General features: G+C 44.8%; 1 protein-coding gene across 1 annotated transcript in view; it reads right to left on the reverse strand.

Annotated features, from left to right (window-relative positions):
* Positions 1-14,625, reverse strand: part of cadm2b (cell adhesion molecule 2b) — a gene marked incomplete at both ends in the record, with an annotated part of 219,840 nt that extends 205,215 nt beyond the window's left edge. Inside the window, one exon of the mRNA XM_083636996.1 lies at positions 14,565-14,625. Within this exon, the coding sequence (XP_083493122.1) occupies positions 14,565-14,625 (61 nt within the window). The remainder of the gene's footprint in view (positions 1-14,564) is intronic.
* Positions 14,626-18,821: the final 4,196 nt, after the last annotated feature.

Consider the following 18,821-nt stretch of genomic DNA (forward strand, 5'->3'; position numbering starts at 1 on the left):
TGATGCCAAAAATGAATGGTTAAAGTGACTGTTCTATCGAATTTCACAAAAAGGCATTTTTCTCAGCTTAAATTTTCAGACGCTGAAACCATGCTGTATTCAAGTGCTAATGCCTACATAACTACTAACTCTACAAACTAACTCTTTTAGACAGAGAAAGCACACATTCTATTAGTTCTTTTGAGATATTTTGTGTTCACAAAATCTTAGCAGAAAATAATCCTCGGCTGTTGAAAGATGAGCCAGAATCCTCAAATAAAAACCTTGGCAGAAGCTACCTACAGTAAAAAAAAAACGGCTGGCAGTGAATGTGTTAAAACATGAATAATATTAATTTATTTAATAGAATGATGTGTGTGTGACTGTGAATGTGTGTGTGCAGCCCATTAATTAACTGCATCGGGAGATAATTTACAGGACAGTGTCCTGCAATTACAGGACAAAGGAAACCCTGCACTTGAGGTTGGCTCCAAAAGTGAGCTGTTCACCCTTCACCCCCATGTCAAAATGCCTGACTTTACAACAGGATTAAACATGTTTACAGGCTGGTTCAAAAAGTGTTTTGGTCTATATAGCTAATTTCACCTTTCAGGACCACTGTAAGAAGGGTGAATTTTTATATAACCACCACATTTAGAGTAAAGTCTAGATGATAGAAAATACTGGGCTATATCTTCCGACAGGCGCTATCCCCTAATAGCGCTTGCGCATCAGTTTGCACGTGCCTTAAGGCATGGGAAGATAGCAGTCCGCCTTGCGCCGTCCGCCAGGTGTTCTGCCAAGTTTTGCTCCCCCGCCCAGCAGCAAAAAAAAGCATCCCCACCTCACAGGAGCTTACTTGTAATCATTTATACAGAAATGTAACTGTTTAAAAGTGATATAATTGTCTGGTAGACGTGACCTCCCTGATTGCCAAGTTAAAACAGTCCCAAATTATGTTGGGGATGCATTTCTCGGCGGGGTGCGCAAACGTTCACAACACGTGTCACAAGTGCAAATTAGAGCCGTCCCAAAATCATCTGCGCCCCAAAATGCCTGCGCAAACGGGATTTGGGCGGGCTTAACTACCAGAATTATTCACAGGCGTGGCCAGGCAAGGCTGGGCATTATGTCAATCAAAACCAATCAGATTCCCGTCTTGCAATGTCTGTTTGCGCGAGGCATGCAATATGCTGTAATTCTCTCCATGCATAAGAGTGTACTCACTCGTGTGAGGACAGAAGGAGCTTATTGACAGATCGTCTGTGGTGCCAACGACCCTTCGGGTTATGAAGGTAAATACGTTTTCTCAATTCATTTCCCTCTTTGCGATGTGATAAAAGTTTCTCAGTGAGTTATACTTGATTGCCTCACTGAATTATCTGCTAATACCCAATTTTAGCAGCATAATTTGATGTCTTAGCGTGGCAAGGCTGTGCTTAATGACATATCCTACCTTCTTTTAAACTCGGACGCTGGTCATTGCTCAATTTTAATTCTTCTTGATATTAGCGCTGCATTTGACACTTTAGACCATGAGATGCTCTTAAATCACCTCAGGGATTGGGTAGGGATCTCCGGCCCTGTTTTTAACTGGTTTAAAACATTCTCAGTACTGCTTGGCAACTCCTCTTCTTCATCTGCTCATATCACATGTGGGGTGCCTCAAGGTTCCATCCTTGGCTCAATTTGATTTTCCTTATATATGCTCCCACTGGGTTATATCATGAAGAAATTCAACGTGTCATATCACTGTTATGCCGATAATACCCAAATTTACATTCCCATCACTCCCAACCATCAAAACAACATCACCAATCTGCACAACTGTCTGGCCGAAATAAAGGAATGGATGCTCCATAATTACCTCCAGCTCAATGATAACAAAACAGAAGTGCTGCTCATTGGTCCTCCCTCCTCAACTGAGCCACTCAGAGACCAATTAGGCTCCCTTGCAGACTACATCACACCCTTGGCCAGGAACCTAGGGGTTATTTTCGACTCAAACCTCAACTTTGAATCCCACATAAAGAAAGTCGTTCAAACCTCCTTTTTCCACCTCAGAATCATCTCGAAAATCAAATCTTTTATGAGTTTTAAAGACATAGAGAAGGTCATGTATGCTTTTATTTTTTCTAGATTGGATTACTGCAACTCTTTGTACTCTTGCCTTACTAAGAAGCAGTTGTCACACCTGCAACTGGTACAAAACGCAGCTGCTAGGCTTTTAATGGGTATTAAGAAAAGAGATCATATCACACCCATTTTAGCTTCACTGCACTGGCTCCCTGTACGTTTTAGAGTTGATTTTAAAATTGTATTAATTACTTTTAAAGCCCATCTTGGACTGGCCCCAGACTACATAGCTGAACTTTTATCTTTTTATGAACCTAACCGTGAGCTTAGATCCGCCACTCAAGTCCCCCTCATCGTGGCCAGAGCTAATCTCGCAACTAAAGGAGACAGGGCTTTTGCAGTCCGGGCCCCAAAGCTTTGGAATGCGCTTCCAATGGACATCCGTCCAGTGGCGGACTGCATAATCGGGCACGTCGGGCAAATGCCCGGTGGCCTGGCCTGGCCTGGCCTGGCAAAAAAAAAAAAAAAAAAAAAAAAAAAAATTTTGCAGGCCAGGCCAGGCCACTCACTGAACAGCAGGCCAGGCGCCGCCTACTGGTTTACTAGTGGTTTTATTACTTTATTCAGGTTTAAAGTGGGTGCATCTCATTGTAAAATTGGACTTGGCCCAAATTGGGCTTTAAACGACCCAAATCTGGCTTCAAACGGCCCAAATTGGGCTTCAAACGGCCCAAATTGAGCTTCAAACGCCCCAAATTTTTCGCCGCCGCCCTTCGGACACCGGCACGCGCGTCGGCCCGTATCGGCCTGGCCTGCTTGGTATCTAATGCCCGGCCTGAATTATGATCCCAGTCCGCCCCTGCATCCGTCTATCAACATCGGTGTCTATTTAAAAAAAACAGCTGAAAACTAATCTCTATAGACTGGCATTCCTCTAATCTGCACATTTATATTTTTATATTTTTATTGTTCTATTGTTTTATGGTTCAGTCTTTTAATTGTGCGTATACTTGCTTTAATTGGGTCTGCTTTCATTGTTTTAGCTGTGTCTGATGAACGGCCCACCATTGCTATCACTTCACCTGCATTACTGTACTCCTATGTATTTTTATTGCCTGTTAAGCACTTTGTAACATTTGTTTTGAAAAGTGCTATATAAATAAAGTTTATTATTATTATTATATCCAAAAGGAATTCCACTTTCCACTGCGCAAATACCTCTCTGCGCTGGGAGCGCAGCCGTAATCTCCATGCAGCGCACCCAGCACAGAGATGTATTTGCGCGTAAGAGGTCCTTTTCAAAGCTCTTAGCTCAAAGTAATTGCGTGCTGCTGACGTTAGCATAATGCCATCTATCACCACATTTTAGCGCTGAAACGCCTGCTTTGGCTTGTGGCAGCCAATGCCCAGTACAATTATCACAGGCATGCGCTTGTGTCCGCCCCCAATTTGCATTCTGCACGGCGTTAAATGAGCGCAAACACTAAATTAGCGCTTTTGGGAAGATAGAGGCCACTATGTTTTGGCCATGATTGATTGCCTGTCCAGCTTGCTGATGATCACGGACCAATAGCAGGCAGTGGGAAACGCTGCTCTTGTGTCGTCTCGGGTGAGCTGCGTAAGAACCACAAGATGGCAGTGGCCAAAATGCCAAACTGGAGGCTTCAAAACACGAGTCCACAAAGCAATGGCCGACGTGACGGTGACTCCATCCATATTTTTTACACGGTCTATGGTTCAGGTGCACCTCATGAACAGCCTAATCATTGAATGTACTTCACTGCAAATAGATTTTCTCCTGTTGCTAGATGACAAATTACAAATTATGATGACACACTGTAAAGACAAATTAGATAGGCCTACTTTGCTCTCCCAATTCCAGCTTTGGCAGAGCTGTTCATGTTTGGAAATATTGACTCAGCTGTCCATGATATATAGGAATAGTGTATGTAAATTCTGTTTTATGGTGGATTTTCCCTTTAAGACGCGTGAACACAGGTGCCTCTTCAGGAGCTTGAGCTTAATGTAAGCACTGCTTTAACCACTTTGCAGCATGACCACTCATGGCATTAAACTGGTCACAAGTAGGCGGGATTTAGCAGAAAAATCTCTTAACCTCTTCCAATCAAATACGGGTCAAAAATAATCTTTAGTGCTTAATTGCCCTTCCAGTCTATCAACCTTGTGGCTAAGCCTATAGCCACTTGGAGGAGGAAAGGGGGCGCGGTGTGTGAAACTGCTATGACAAAGAACATGGCAAAGGGAGACTGACAGACAGCAGACGGCATAGTTGGGGAAGCGAGCAGCTAATCTTTAACTCCATTCCCAACTCGTCTGAACGCATTTGCCTTTGGCTTGAGGCTTATCCATACAGATGTAGATCTGTCAACATAAAGTAAGCGGGGCTGCGGCAGCTCTTTCAGAGCGCAGTTGTCCCCTTTACGGGATTATTCATATGCATCGGTATACAGTGCTGCGGCACCATGGCCAGCACTCGGCAGCTTAGAGGCGTTCAGGATAAGATAACCCTCAGCGGTGAGGAACGGCTCTCCTTGAACGTAAACCACCTCCCTCTGCCATACCTGCCTTCAGCTCAGCCATCTTATTCCAGCAGCCTGATTATTCCGGCCCACAGGAGATGTGCCCATGCATTTCTTACAGGCTCCCCGTGTCTCTCACTATGTGACATTTGGGGTTCACTTTCAGCAGAGTTCGATATGTAGTCATTGCAAGAGACTTTCAATATGGCCAGATCCAACCTAATAACAAAACTCCATTTTAACGTAAAAGAACAGAGAGGTGCTGCGCCAAATGTCATCCCAGCTGACTCGAAATGAGGATCAAACTTGCAGGTAGTGCTGCTATTCATATCTCAGAGTATGTGCTGCTATTCATACCTCACAGCGTCTTTTTTCAGTTGTTTCCAATCAGGAGAGTGTATGCGGGCGCATACGGACATCTAGAGAAAATGTGCTGTAACCGTCTATTTTCAGAGTGCTCCGGCGTTTTTGTGCGCCGGCTCCCAGCGCTTCCAGCTGAAAATATCTGAACTTTTCAGAAAGACGCTGGTGTGGGGCGTTCCGTTTCATGCAACTAATCATATGGAGAAACTATCACAACAGAGACAGAAAGGCTCAATTGTGGGAGCAGATTGGCTGGACACTGAATATTTCTGGTGAGTGTTGCGCTAAATCACCGTACGTGTGTTGTTAGCTAATGTTGCTGTCAGCTATCAAGCTAGCTACCGCTGCTGAGCTAACGTTACTTTCAGACTGCTTCCTTGCATATTGTATGCTAGGGTCAGTGCTCCCCAGCGTACTTCCAGTGTTTAAATGTCAGGAATAGACGCCAAGTCGACCCACGGCCTAATTGGCTAATTGGCATCAAGCATGTTAGTGGTAGAAACTGCTAATCCTGGATGCATACCTCAACATATTTTTAACCAAGCAGGCATTGTGGTTTCTTTCCCAGGTGTAAACTCACAAAAGCTGCTATAAGAAATACATTGATGCATGATTTGAATCCTGATCCTCTTCTTTTGTGCTTCTGTTTTGTTTTGATGCATGAGTTTGAAAGTATTTTACATGATTAGTGTGTTGGTAGCTACAAGGTGATTGGATTTAGTGACATAATATGCATAATGCATACGAAGCAGAAAATATAACCATTCTAATATACATTATATTTATTGTGCATAACTGTTGGAATTTCCATCTTGATAAATGCAAATGAAAACATGTAAATAATGCAAGGCATTTCAGAATACGTATGCATTAATATGCATGTCTGGTACATGCACTTTTCTTATTTTTGAATGAGCTTTGGTCTGGAATTTCAATATATTGCATGCATTTCAAAATACTGTATGTTTCAGAAATATACCACTCTAACATAATCTCCACTTCCAAGATTCTGAATAAACAAGTAATATCATTGTTATTTTATATACATGTCATTAATTATTTAATCATATCCACAACTGTAAATCGCCCAGAATATTGTGTCATTTTTAGTATTGTATAGTCCTATGGATTAACAATTTGTTCAGTGGTGCAGGACATTTGGTGTCACATTATTATAACAGACTTTTCTGAGGTCTTGACCATTTGAAAACTTTCTATAACTTCTGTTTATCATCACAGGAGGTTAAATAGGTCAAATTACATGTACTTATTGTTCTACTGCTCACAATAGAACAATAAGTAAATTTCATAGTATGAAAGGGTACTTATTGTTCTACTGCTCACAAAGTAGTAGTAATATTTAATGATAATCACTATAGTGGTGTCAAGCCTATGAAATGAGTAAGTCTTCTTTTGGGAAAACAATACACAAAGTGGTATATTTGTCAAGGAAAGTAAGCACATGAAAGGTTTTACAATAGGCTTCTGCATTTTTTTGTATTACTTGCATCAATTCCTAGACCCAAATGACAGAAGAAAAAAACGTTATCATTTGATCATGATATGTACAATATAGAGGAATTATTCATCTTGAACCTCTTTGTCTTTTTGTCTGTCATTTTGATGTCTGTGGTTTTGATACCAGATAATTTATCCTCCCTTTTGCCCTCATTACTGCCCCCGCAGGTTTTGGTCAAACACGTTGCCTAAAATGTCACTTGCAGGCTGTACTTGCCAAAATGGCTGAAAAGATAAGAGATGATAAAAAGCTTCTGTTAGTGGTATGGGGGTTCTTTGAGCTGTGTAAGAAAGTGATGAAACACTTGTGGGCGAGGGAATGTCAGTCCAATCAGAGCAGCCGTGACTGACCAGCGAAAAAACATGGCGAACATAAAAGCATCCCTCTAACACCACCAACCACCACACAGGTCTGTAGTGTAGAGAGAGTACGTGTAGTTCTGCCACATGGCATAGCATGACTAGCCGGCCAGCCAGCTAACCAATTAAAGGATAATCATGGGTATTTTCAACCTGGGCCTTAGTGAGTGTGCATTGGACAGCAGCGCCCCAGGCAAAGTGGAGGCACAGAACACTCTACAGTGGAGGAAGTGACATTAAACACAATCATTTGTCATCATGGCAAAAACTTGGAGAATAAGGGCCAGGTTGAAAATAACCTGGATTATTTTAATGTCCCCGACAAGACTCTCTGGTGCAGGCAGCAGTAGCTGTTTTTGGTTAAATCTGTCTTGGTGACATAGGTGCAGTGACGCAATCAGTGATATACAGTATAAACAACAATTCACCGTGACATAATATACTGGTACACATGTTAGAGAAACCACAGGACCTCATTATCAGTGCATGAAGACAATGCAGGACCGACAATTAGACAGAAGACAGACAATACATTTCAATCTGGAGACATATCTGTCACTAAATGAATGTAGGCAGCATTGCAAGCTGTAGGTGAGACTCCAGCGATGCATTTGAGCAACATACAGTCAAGAGATAGTTCTAGTGAAAAAACATTCATTCAAAGTGACCTTGCCAGGTGGTCCACTCTTCCAGCTTCATTACTATCTAGGATTGCTGCTGTTAAAATGAACGTATTGTCCCGTATTTTCTTAATCAAATGATTCCCCTGCCTCCACCAAAAACATTTTGGAAAAGAATCGACTCCTGAATCCGCAGCTACATATGGAATAAAATAAGCAACCTAGGTTAAAATACTCTACCCTGTAACGCACAAAACACAATGGTGGGTTAGCTCTGCCTGATTTTAAAACGTATTACATGGATTCTCAATGACGCTGCATTAAAGTGTGGATTGACCCCTCATCTACAGTTCCATGGAGAGAGATAGAGCAACAACTGATTAGAGCTCAAAGGTTGCAGGACCTTGCATTCTCAGGTTTTAAGTTAAAGAACTGTAGGTCAACTTTTGGTTCTATCATAGCAAATACCTTAGCCAACCTTAAACGAGTGGAGGAACATTTACGTTACACTAACAAATGGCATTTCCAGACCCCAATTTGGAACAACATGCATATATTATCTGGAAATATACCTTTTGTTTGTAAGCAATGGAGCGAGAAAGGCATTTATACTCTTAATCACATTTATAACTCAAATGGTTAGGGGGCATGGTGGTGCAGTGGTAAGCGCTGTCGCCTCACAGCTAGAAGGTCCTGGGTTCGATTCCCACCTGGGACGCTGTGAGCACTGAAGGAGTGCGTGCCCGTCCGCATGTCCTCGAGTGCCCACCGCCCGGGTGGGGTCGTCAAAAAGGGCCTTTCTGTGTGGAGTTTGCATGTTCTCCCCATGCCCCCTGGGGGTTTCCTTCATATAGGAAACCCACACCAAAACATGCAATATCCTGGTTGCTGAAGTGGTGCCTCCTCTGGTCGTTAGGGGCGCCTGTTCAGAGGGAGGGGAACTCGTTGGAATAGTGTGATCCTCCCACGTGCTATGTCCTACCGGTGAAGCTTCCCCTGTCAGGTGAAAAGAAGCGGCTGGCTAACTGCCCATGTCTCGGAGGAAGCATGGAGCCAGTTTCGGCTCTCCCCAGATCGTCAGAGGGTGGAGCAGCAACCAGGATAAATAAATTAAAATTAGCACTAATGGGGGATAAAACTGGGATAAAAAAAATCGGGGGGAAAATATAAGAGAAAAAAAATAACTCAAATGGTTTACTATGCTTTGAGGATCTAAGAGCCCACTTTGATGTTTCAAAAATACCTTTTTTGTTTATTCATGTTTATACTCTGCCCTTAAAGGTTATGAAGCTCAATGGGGGAGAGGTCTTGAGGCACACCCAGTCATTAACTGGATTTCTGGTTCCCCCTTTAGAGGATTGGTCTCTAGGATTTATGCCAACCTAACAGATGCATTCATAGGACAATTGCCGATAGTTAGAAAGTAGAAGGAAGATTTGACCTTAGAGGGAAACATGATTGAGTGGGACACGGTCTGGGACAATATCTTCAATTATTCCAAAAACCCAAACATATTGGACCCCCCAGAGGAAACACATGATGAAAGCCATTCCCAACCCTTAGTGCTCTTTCTGTCAGCCTGAACAAGTTGGAACTTTCTTACACATGGTTTGGGAATGTGAAAAAGTCCAGGAATTCTGGGATAAAATGACTTCAATAATATCTGACATAATTGAACACCCAATTCCTCTGGACCCAATTCTTCTATTACTTAACGATGACTCTAAATTAAACTTGTCTGGTAAACAGAGGACAATTTGGCTTGCTGGCCTAACCGCAATCAAGAAATTTGTAGCCCAAAGGTGGCTTCCCCCTCACTCACTTAACATTCACAAATAGCTAGCCTATTTTTGTGATATAGTAATGCGTGAACTCTCCACAGCTAGGATTAATAAAGCGAAGTCCTCAACTCTGGAGAGGTGTAGCATCTCAGATATCTGACCTAATGACCTCAGTGAACCAGTGCTCCAGTAGCAAAGTGTGAGATATTTACCTTGAACAGAGACCACGGGGGGTGGGGGGTTGAGAGGGTGTTCTCCTCTATTTCCTTATTTCCTTTTTATTTCTTCTTTATTTTGTGCTAAACAAAAACTGACATCTTTCATCACATGTTCTGAAGGGTAAAAGGTGGGTGATATGAGTGGGCGGTGTGCAGGGGCGGACTGGGATCATAATTCAGGCCGGGCATTAGATACCAAGCAGGCCAGGCCGATACGGGCCGACGCGCGCGCCGGCGTCCGAAGGGCGGCGCCGAAAAATTTGGGCCGTTTGAAGCTCAATTTGGGCCGTTTGAAGCCCAATTTGGGCCGTTTGAAGCTCAATTTGGGCCGTTTGAAGCCCAATTTGGGCCGTTTGAAGCCAGATTTGGGCCGTTTGAAGCCCAATTTGGGTCGTTTAAAGCCAGATTTGGGCCGTTTGAAGCCTGATTTGGGCCGTTTGAAGCCCAATTTGGGCCAAGTCCAATTTTACAATGAGATGCACCCACTTTAAACCTGAATAAAGTAATAAAACCACTAGTAAACCAGTAGGCGGCGCCTGGCCTGCTGTTCAGTGAGTGGCCTGGCCTGGCCTGCAAAAAAAAAAAAAAAAAAAAAAAAATTATTTATTTTTTTATTTTATTTTTGCAGGCCAGGCCAGGCCAGGCCACCGGGCATTTGCCCGACGTGCCCGATTATGCAGTCCGCCACTGGCGGTGTGGGAAGAGGGCTCGTACATCCTGGCTAATGACTCTATCAGTAGTGTCATGTGCTTGTATTGAATGAATGATGTCAATAAAAAGTTGATCACAAAAAAAGGAGACAGTTGTACTGGATCGCTAGCAGCTCTGAGTGGAGCACGGGTAGAGTTCTCGAGGCTAACTAACAAGTCATAAGCCTATTGGATGCTTTTTTGCATGTGCTTTCTCATTCCTTTTTCCAGTTATTCACAGCAGGCAGTCATGCATCTCCTCCCAACTACAGTATGTGCCATGTTTTTGGACACTGAGTTCCGGGGCACTGCCCTGGGCACCCACGAGTTGGAGATGTGTCAACTTAAGCCACAGAGTACACATAACATCAAAGCACAAACAAAATAGCCCTTCAAATGGGCACTATCAGAGCTCTTGGAAAAGGTGATCAAACTCTCTGTGCTCTATTCTTCTTAGGTTCTCCCTCAGATTCGGCTAACTCTTTCTCCAGTCCATTTTTATTTTCATGTTATCTAGCTAACACTAATTAGACACTTCTATAGCAACGGGCGCTCCTTGCCCCCTTTGAGCTCTGACTCTCTCTGTTACGAGCAACATTCATAGAGTAGCTCTGCTTTGCATTTGAACAGGGGGAAAAAGCCTCCATTTGATCACAGCCGTATGATGCCAGAAGCATTTATCTATTTAACTTGCAATTCAGGAAAACACAGTACGGCCAAGATGACAATATAATATAATTTAGTCTGTGTTTTTTTTAAGACGGCCTCAAAGTCTCTTCGGCTGTGTCATTTTGGGTTTCAACTGTTCCACAGCGCCGCCGCCGGAAGTATCGGTTGGGACGCTGTACTGCACTGTTTACAATGATGAGAGAGGCTTCTGTGCCAACCGATACTTCCGGCGGTGGTGCTGTGGAGCAGTTGAAACCCAAAATGACATAGCCGAAGAAGGATGTGTTTTAGCTCTAAACTTCGGGACTAGCATGCGAATAAGGTCTGGGAATTGGAAACTACGCACTATTTGTGAGTGCCATGGCACCCAAACGCTAGATAACAACATTGTCTCGTGGGTGAGTACAGTCTTATTGTGATTCATAACGTGTATATCGTGTGCAGCCACTTAGCAGGGCTTGCAGTGGATATAGGGGGTCCGGACCCGAGACTCTGAAGGAAGAATGACTGATGAGTCTCGCGTTGAGGCTAAGCTGCGGTGTGAGAATCAGCTGAGGTATGTTCAATGAGGCCTATATTCCCATGGGAATCCCATTCTACGGTGGCATGAGACTAATTCATAAGGCCCAATTATGCTCAACGTTAAATACGGATACGCATATGGACGGTGCTTTCTGCCTGTACTCTAGTCTGCATGGATTTCATGCGTAATTCGGCACGTTTTCTCAAAGCTTACGGATATGGATGAAACAGAGCAGTACCACACACTCACACATTTGACTCTCTACTGCCCACTAGTGGATGTATTGCTTAACATGATACCAACGTGAAAGACGCATAGAAGTATGTGGGAGTGTGTGTGACGTCACCTGGACGTCCACCTTGGTTTGTGGACTCACGTTCTGAATCCTCTAGTTTGGCATTTTTCTATTGTCTATTTTACTCTAAACGGATGAGTTATACAAAAATTCACCCCCATACAGTTGTCATGAAAGGTAAAATTAGCTATACAGACCAAACCATTTTTTTAACCAGGCTGTATGTTTATTTGCGGTGTAAAGACGGGCATTTTAACAGGGTCTATGGGATTGACTCCCTTCTGCAGCCTGCCTCAAGTGGCCATTCAAGTAACTGCAGTATTTGCTACTCCTGCATTGGCATTAATGAGGAAGAAGAAAGCTGCCCCCTCGGCAGGAACATGTGGTCCGGGTCTGATCAGCTGCAGGAGGATACTTTAAGTTTCAGCACCACAGCCGAGGACAGCGCCACTTAACCACGCTTCAGTTCAGCACCACACTAGTGGATAGTGAGTAGACAGATCACAATCTTACTTTGAAAGTGAATCCATTGCTCCCCCTGCCCCCCTGAAGCAGGTTGTAAAATTGATAGGCAATAAATAGAACAAAGCATTGTTCATCTGTTTAACAGGCATTACACAGGCCTGACAGAAATGTTTAAAGAGTCAAACAAAATTAATAGAATCACTGTCACTTACAGTCATGACTTATATTATGGCCGTTTCAATGGCAAAAAATGTTACAATGTCGCATGACATTTTCAAGAGCGGTTAGGAGCGGAACGAAACGAAACGTTTAGGGTCTGAGGAGGATTGAGGTCACTCAAACTTGCTGTTTGTCAACTAGTGGTAGTGAGTGGGAGTTAATCAATTTAGTCCTACCCAAATATGATATATTAGAAGAGATAGCTGTGTAAACTTGTAATAGCTAGGAAGATATGGAGTTGGACAAACAACTTTTAATCAATCCAAATTGCAGAAAAACTATTGCTAATGATTGCTGAATTCACTACTAAATCTGTACACTCATCAAGTCCACCAGGCAGCATTCTTCCCTAAACCAGCGTCCTGATAATGAAAGAGGTGACATACTAGCAAATCCTATACCGCTCTAATCAATTTGTCCTGAAAATACATACTTGGACAGCTAACGTTACCTCCTGAGAATGAGAAAGTGGGTGGAAACCGTTAGAAGCATTGCACAAATCAACATCACCAAATGGATTGGTTCTCACCCAGCGAAACGCCACGCTTATTTGCACAAAGTCAGCTGAATTTCAACTGCTGTCCCACCCCTTTTCTGCCACTGTGTGCCTGGTTTACACCTAAACTGGCATGCACTGTGCTCATAAACTGTGGGGCTCCCTCATCAGGCTAGATGGTGTTTCAAGACCAGGTGTGAGCTGAAAATACAGTTCCTGCATCGAGGCAAAAGTTGCATATTGCAGCTTTAAGAGAAACCACTATCAAAGTGATGCTGATTATATTTAACAGCATTAAGCTACCAAAAATGTGTCTGCATCATCACATTATTCTGAGCACATGCTCTGGCACTTGCTTGCTAAATGTATCATGTATGTATCATGTGCACTGGCAACAGATGACGCCCTTCAAAAGATCTACTAAGACTTAAATAGGAGTCTGCATGTGTGAGAGCTACTATCAGGTTTGACAATGATGCAGTGTGAAAGGATGAGAAATACTAAAATATAAATATAAAGGTGCTTGAGCCTTTTGCCTGCTGAGTTGATGCTTTGTGGATTATTCGTTAGCAGTGGCTCTCACCCCCCCCCCCCCCCCCCCACCACCACCACCACCACCACGACCTCCTCAAAGACCGCTTGGGGTCCCAAGCAAATAATAATAATAACTTGATTCCACTGTTATTAAATTCACCAGAAATATTTTGATTGGCTGCATACAAATGACAATTCCGATCTCAGGCCACTCACACCACTATTACCAGCTCCACTTGTAGTGTAAGACACAATTCAACACTAAGGAATATCTTCCTATATGAAGGTCTGTAGGACAGAAGATTTTTTTTTATCAAATAGGGGCCCGTGGCAAATTTTTTCATTTTTTTTCTTTTTCTATGGGAGTTACCAGTTGCCATGAAAACATTTGCCATTGTTCTATCACTGGTCGCCTACAGGGCGGTGGCTGCGCAAGCATGTCCAAGAGCGGGACGGTCTGTGGGGAGTTAGGGAATTGTCATATTAAAGACAGTGATGCCTGGCTGCAGAGAGGGAGTTAAGGGAATTGTCATAAGAGGACAGTGGTGTCTGGCTGCAGAGAGGGAGCATGCACAGCACACAGCCTTACATGTGTTTGATCGCAGCATCCCAACTTTGAATGAGGGACTACATGGCATACACGGTCAGCAATGCATACCTTAACAGCTCTTGGATAATTATCATGTGCGCAAACTGCCTAGCTGAGACAACAGTTTAACTCAAATGCAATAGCCTATTGTGCATTAAGCTGTTTCGGTGAGAAATTATTTAAAGTCATTGTGCAATTAAAAGGCCCAAAACGGAGCAACAATAAGCAGAAAATGATCACAATTGGACGACAATTAGACAAGAAATGTGGTGGCTAGTGCTAGGCAGAGTTGCAGCAACTGTAAACCATTACAGCCGAGCCTATGTAAATGAAAACCAAATGAGGGACTCGTCCAAGTTATCCTCTATACAAAACTTGCAGCCGCATTGCTCGCAGGTCATTGCGCTGCACAATTCAACTTCAGGCATTCCCACACAGCGTAACAGCATTTAGACAAACTGCTGCGCAAATCCGCCTCTGAAGGAATTATACCCATTCAAATAAAGTGTTGCCTAAAACGCCCTTACACGGAATAAACTCACGTGTGACAACATGACCGTATTTATCTTCCACTCCCCGCAGGCACACCACGCCCGTCTACACACACAGCAACATTCAGACAGGGCTCACCTTTAAAGACGCTTCCACAGAGGCTGTAAAGGACGAAGATCAAGTGCTGCTTGAGAATCATTATTCTTCTCCTTTCCTTGACAAATTCACGTCGACACTCCACTCGCGTTTTTATTTCTTTCCTGTCTTTTTGTCTGTCTCTCTCGTCGGGATGGACTTATCCAGGTACAGGGTGCAGTTTTCGGACTGACTGAGTTACATTTGGCACCTCGGTGGGGATGGACTCTGCGTTTCCAGTGAGGTCCCTGGCTCTTCTTTTTGGGCAGATCCGGGGGCAGAGGCAGGACGACAGAGATACTCGTCGGGAAAGTGCAGCTCGCTCCTGCCTCCCTTTATTGCCTTTCTCTTTCACTCGCTGCAGAGAGCCAGAGTCCCGCCCACGCTTTTTGACTAATGAAGACGCTTCACCAATGGAGAGCACCTAGAAATAGTTCTGATCTCTCGAGATACATCTAACTGCAGACCCGCAGAGCCAGCTGGCTACGCCTCTTGACACGGTCTGGCTACGCCTCTTGGCACGGTCTGGCTACGCCTCTTGACACGGTCCAACAACGCATTAAGAGTTCGTGTGTGTCAGTTCTGCCCAGGCTAAGAGCCCCTATCTCGGGTACCATAGACCCAGGCAGGTCCCCTTACCTCCACACTGCCTCTGCCCAGGCTAAGAGCCCCTATCTCGGGTACCACAGACCCAGGCAGGTCCCCTTACCTCCACACTGCCTCTGCCCAGGCTAAGAGCCCCTATCTCGGGTACCATAGACCCAGGCAGGTCCCCTTACCTCCACACTGCCTCTGCCCAGGCTAAGAGCCCCTATCTCGGGTACCATAGACCCAGGCAGGTCCCCTTACCTCCACACTGCCTCTGCCCAGGCTAAGAGCCCCTATCTCGGGTACCACAGACCCAGGCAGGTCCCCTTACCTCCACACTGCCTCTGCCCAGGCTAAGAGCCCCTATCTCGGGTACCATAGACCCAGACAGGTCCCCTTACCTCCACACTGCCTCTGCCCAGGCTAAGAGCCCCTATCTCGGGTACCACAGACCCAGGCAGGTCCCCTTACCTCCACACTGCCTCTGCCCAGGCTAAGAGCCCCTATCTCGGGTACCACAGACCCAGGCAGGTCCCCTTACCTCCACACTGCCTCTGCCCAGGCTAAGAGCCCCTCTCCCGGGTACCACAGACCCAGGCAGGTCCCCTATCACCACCCATCCACTACCCAGGCCTGGAGCCCCTCTCCTGGGCACCAGAGACCCAGGCAGGTCCCCTATCACCACCCATCCCCTACCCAGGCCTGGGGCCCCTCTGTCAGCCACCAGACACCCAGGCAAGTCCCCTATCACCACCCATCCACTACCCAGGCCTGGAGCCCCTCTCCTGGGCACCAGAGACCCAGGCAGGTCCCCCTCCACTACCCGCCCTGCCCCTCACCTTGCCCGGGTACCACACCTCCGGCAGAGACCCCCCACCTCCAGGACCTTGCGCACCAGGGGGTCCTGTGCCCCCCACTCTTATAACGCAATATCCACTCCAACAAGGGGATTATTCCTGAGAATAATTTTAATATTGATTGTAATTCTTGCCATTTTTGTAATACAGAGATAGAGACAACAGATAATTTATGTTTTTCACTGGATTAGCTACTAGCTTTTGGTCTAATTTGAATTTATGGATTAAATATAGCATTGATGCACTACCACCATTTATACTTGAAACTGTCAAATTTTGAATATTCATTGAAGGTAAAAAAAAATAATTTTTAATGAACAATGTAATTATTTTGACCAAATATTTTATACAGAAATGTAAATACTGTATAGCAAAACTCTACTCTGTCTACAACCTTTAAAAAGGATTTAGAAACATTTTCCAAATCCATAAAATATACATATGAAAAACAAAATGTGTTGGGTGAGTTGAAAACGAGCCTAACTACGCTCAGTGTGGAAGATAGAAAGCATAATTGTTCTTGTAATTCTTTAAATCAAGAGAAAAATAACGAGTATTTTATTTTGTGTGGAAGATAGAAAGCAACGAGTATTTTATTTTGAAGGGTGATGTGTATACCAGACCGTGTCAAGAGGCGTAGCCAGACCGTGTGTCAAGAGTGTCAAGAGGCGTAGCCAGCTGGCTCTGCGGGCTCTGCGGCGCTGCAATTATATGATGTTGGATCTCTCTGGTAAATTGTCAACACCTTCTTACAAACCCCATCAAAACCGCACCCCCCTCCTTTTTATATTAAACATAGTACACAATGTCACAGCAAATGTTAAGTCTCTAGTAGCCTACAGGAATAATATGATAGGAATATTACAATACCTAAGGAGAAAGGCTACGGTGGCTACCTTAAACAAAAACATGAAACTACAGTATATCCTCTCTACAATTAGGCTACACCCCATTTACACCAGTTTTTTAATGTGAGCTGTATCCGGAAGTTATCTGGATGTTAGCAGCCCAGCCGTAGCTATGGGTGGGCCTGGCAGGGCCTAGGCCCATCCAATCATGAAACTTAACACTTCCATCATGTAAACACATTTCAATCACTTTCTTTGGTTGGACTCTCACCTCTTTCTGCACATGCTCACGCATTTGACATAAATAACGTCAGTTACATCGACAGTAGTCTCGCTGGCCAGCCTCCTCTCCCGTCCGAGGAGTCTGGTGCCGCAGGTCTCCATAGTGGGATTGCGATGTGCGGCGCTTAGTGGCAGTGCCCTTGGAAAATAGTTTTCAACAATCCAACTTGCCGTTTTCATCGTGTAGCAACGAGCTAGCGTGTAGGTTTCTGCCGTTAGCTTGCTAGCTAGTTAGCGTTGTTGTTTTCACTGAGGCGGCAGGGCACTATTTACAGCGACACACAGGGAGGAGGGAGCGGAAGCCGCTCTGATTGACATGGTCGGAGCCAATGCCAGAGTTTGTAATAAGCCGGGAGCGGACATCCGGCTGCCACCGAAACAGTCGCTTCAATGGGAGAGCAGCTGTAGAGCACGGGAGGGTTTATCCCTGTTGCCTGTTTCCGTGGCGCCAGACTCCTTGGACGGAAGGGAGAGGAGGCTGGTCAGCGAGACTACATCGACAGTAAATAATTTGAGGTACTAAAGCTTTCTGGATCACTTCCGCAGCTTCCTCTGTAAAACCTCGAGCTAACCACTGGTCAATTACGATTAATTTTTTTATCAAATTTTTTCATATGTCCTCCCTGTTTTCTCTCCAATTGTACTTGGCCAATTCGCCCTGCTGTCCCAGTCAATTGCTTCACCCCCTCTGCCGGTCTGGGGAGAGTTGTAAACTAGCTTCCTCCAATACGTAGGGACACTCACGCATCACGGGAGCAAGGGGGGGGGGGGGGGGGGGGCAGCACGAGACCCGGAACTAGGGGCTAACTCGCCATTCAAACCAATGAGGGCAGATGTGAATTTTGTTAATAAACAAGACACGTACGTGGTCTGAGCTTCGGTTTTTAGCCCGAATATTAGAAAAAACCCAGCTGATTCATAACAGATCTAAAGTGATGTTCTAGCAGTCGGGCACACTTAGTGACAAGCAAGACAACAGTAAAACGGACAGGTTTACTGTCCGAACTGTCAGTTCCCTTCTGGCGAACAACCCGACCAGAGGAGGCACTAGTGCAGCGACCAGGACATAATATACCCCTAATCCTGCTTCCCACTCGCAGACACATCCAAGTGCCAGTATGGACGCCAGACCAAGCCGGAAGTAACACGTGGGGCTCGAACCTGCAAACCTCGTGAGGAATCTATCAATGGATGTGCTTGTTATTTACCCGGGCGTGCTTGGGCTTGATGTTGGCACTGCAGCTTATTCTTATATCAAGTGTCCATGTACATCGGTGAAAATTACAAATGGTCCCAATCATTGCGGGGGGAACAAATGTGTGTGTTCTTTTACACTAGGGAGTGTATCATACACCCCCCTTGACCCCTAGTGTCAGAAAACAGTTTGCTGTGACCAAACTGTTTTCTGACACTAGGGGTTGTATGTTGTAACCAAACTGTTCTGACACTAGCGGTTGTATGTTGTGACCAAACTGTTCTGACAGGGGTTGTATGTTGTGACCAAACTGTTCTGACACTAGGGGTTGTAGGCTATGTTGTGGCCAAACTGTTCTGACACTAGGGGTTGTAGGCTATGTTGTCTGTTCTGACACTAGGGGTTGTAGGCTATGTTGTCTGTTCTGACACTAGGGGTTGTAGGCTATGTTGTGACCAAACTGTTCTGACACTAGGGGTTGTAGGCTATG

Source organism: Poromitra crassiceps, assembly GCF_964638095.1.
Source record: "Poromitra crassiceps genome assembly, chromosome: 5".
In the NCBI taxonomy this organism is placed as follows: Eukaryota; Metazoa; Chordata; class Actinopteri; order Beryciformes; family Melamphaidae; genus Poromitra; species Poromitra crassiceps.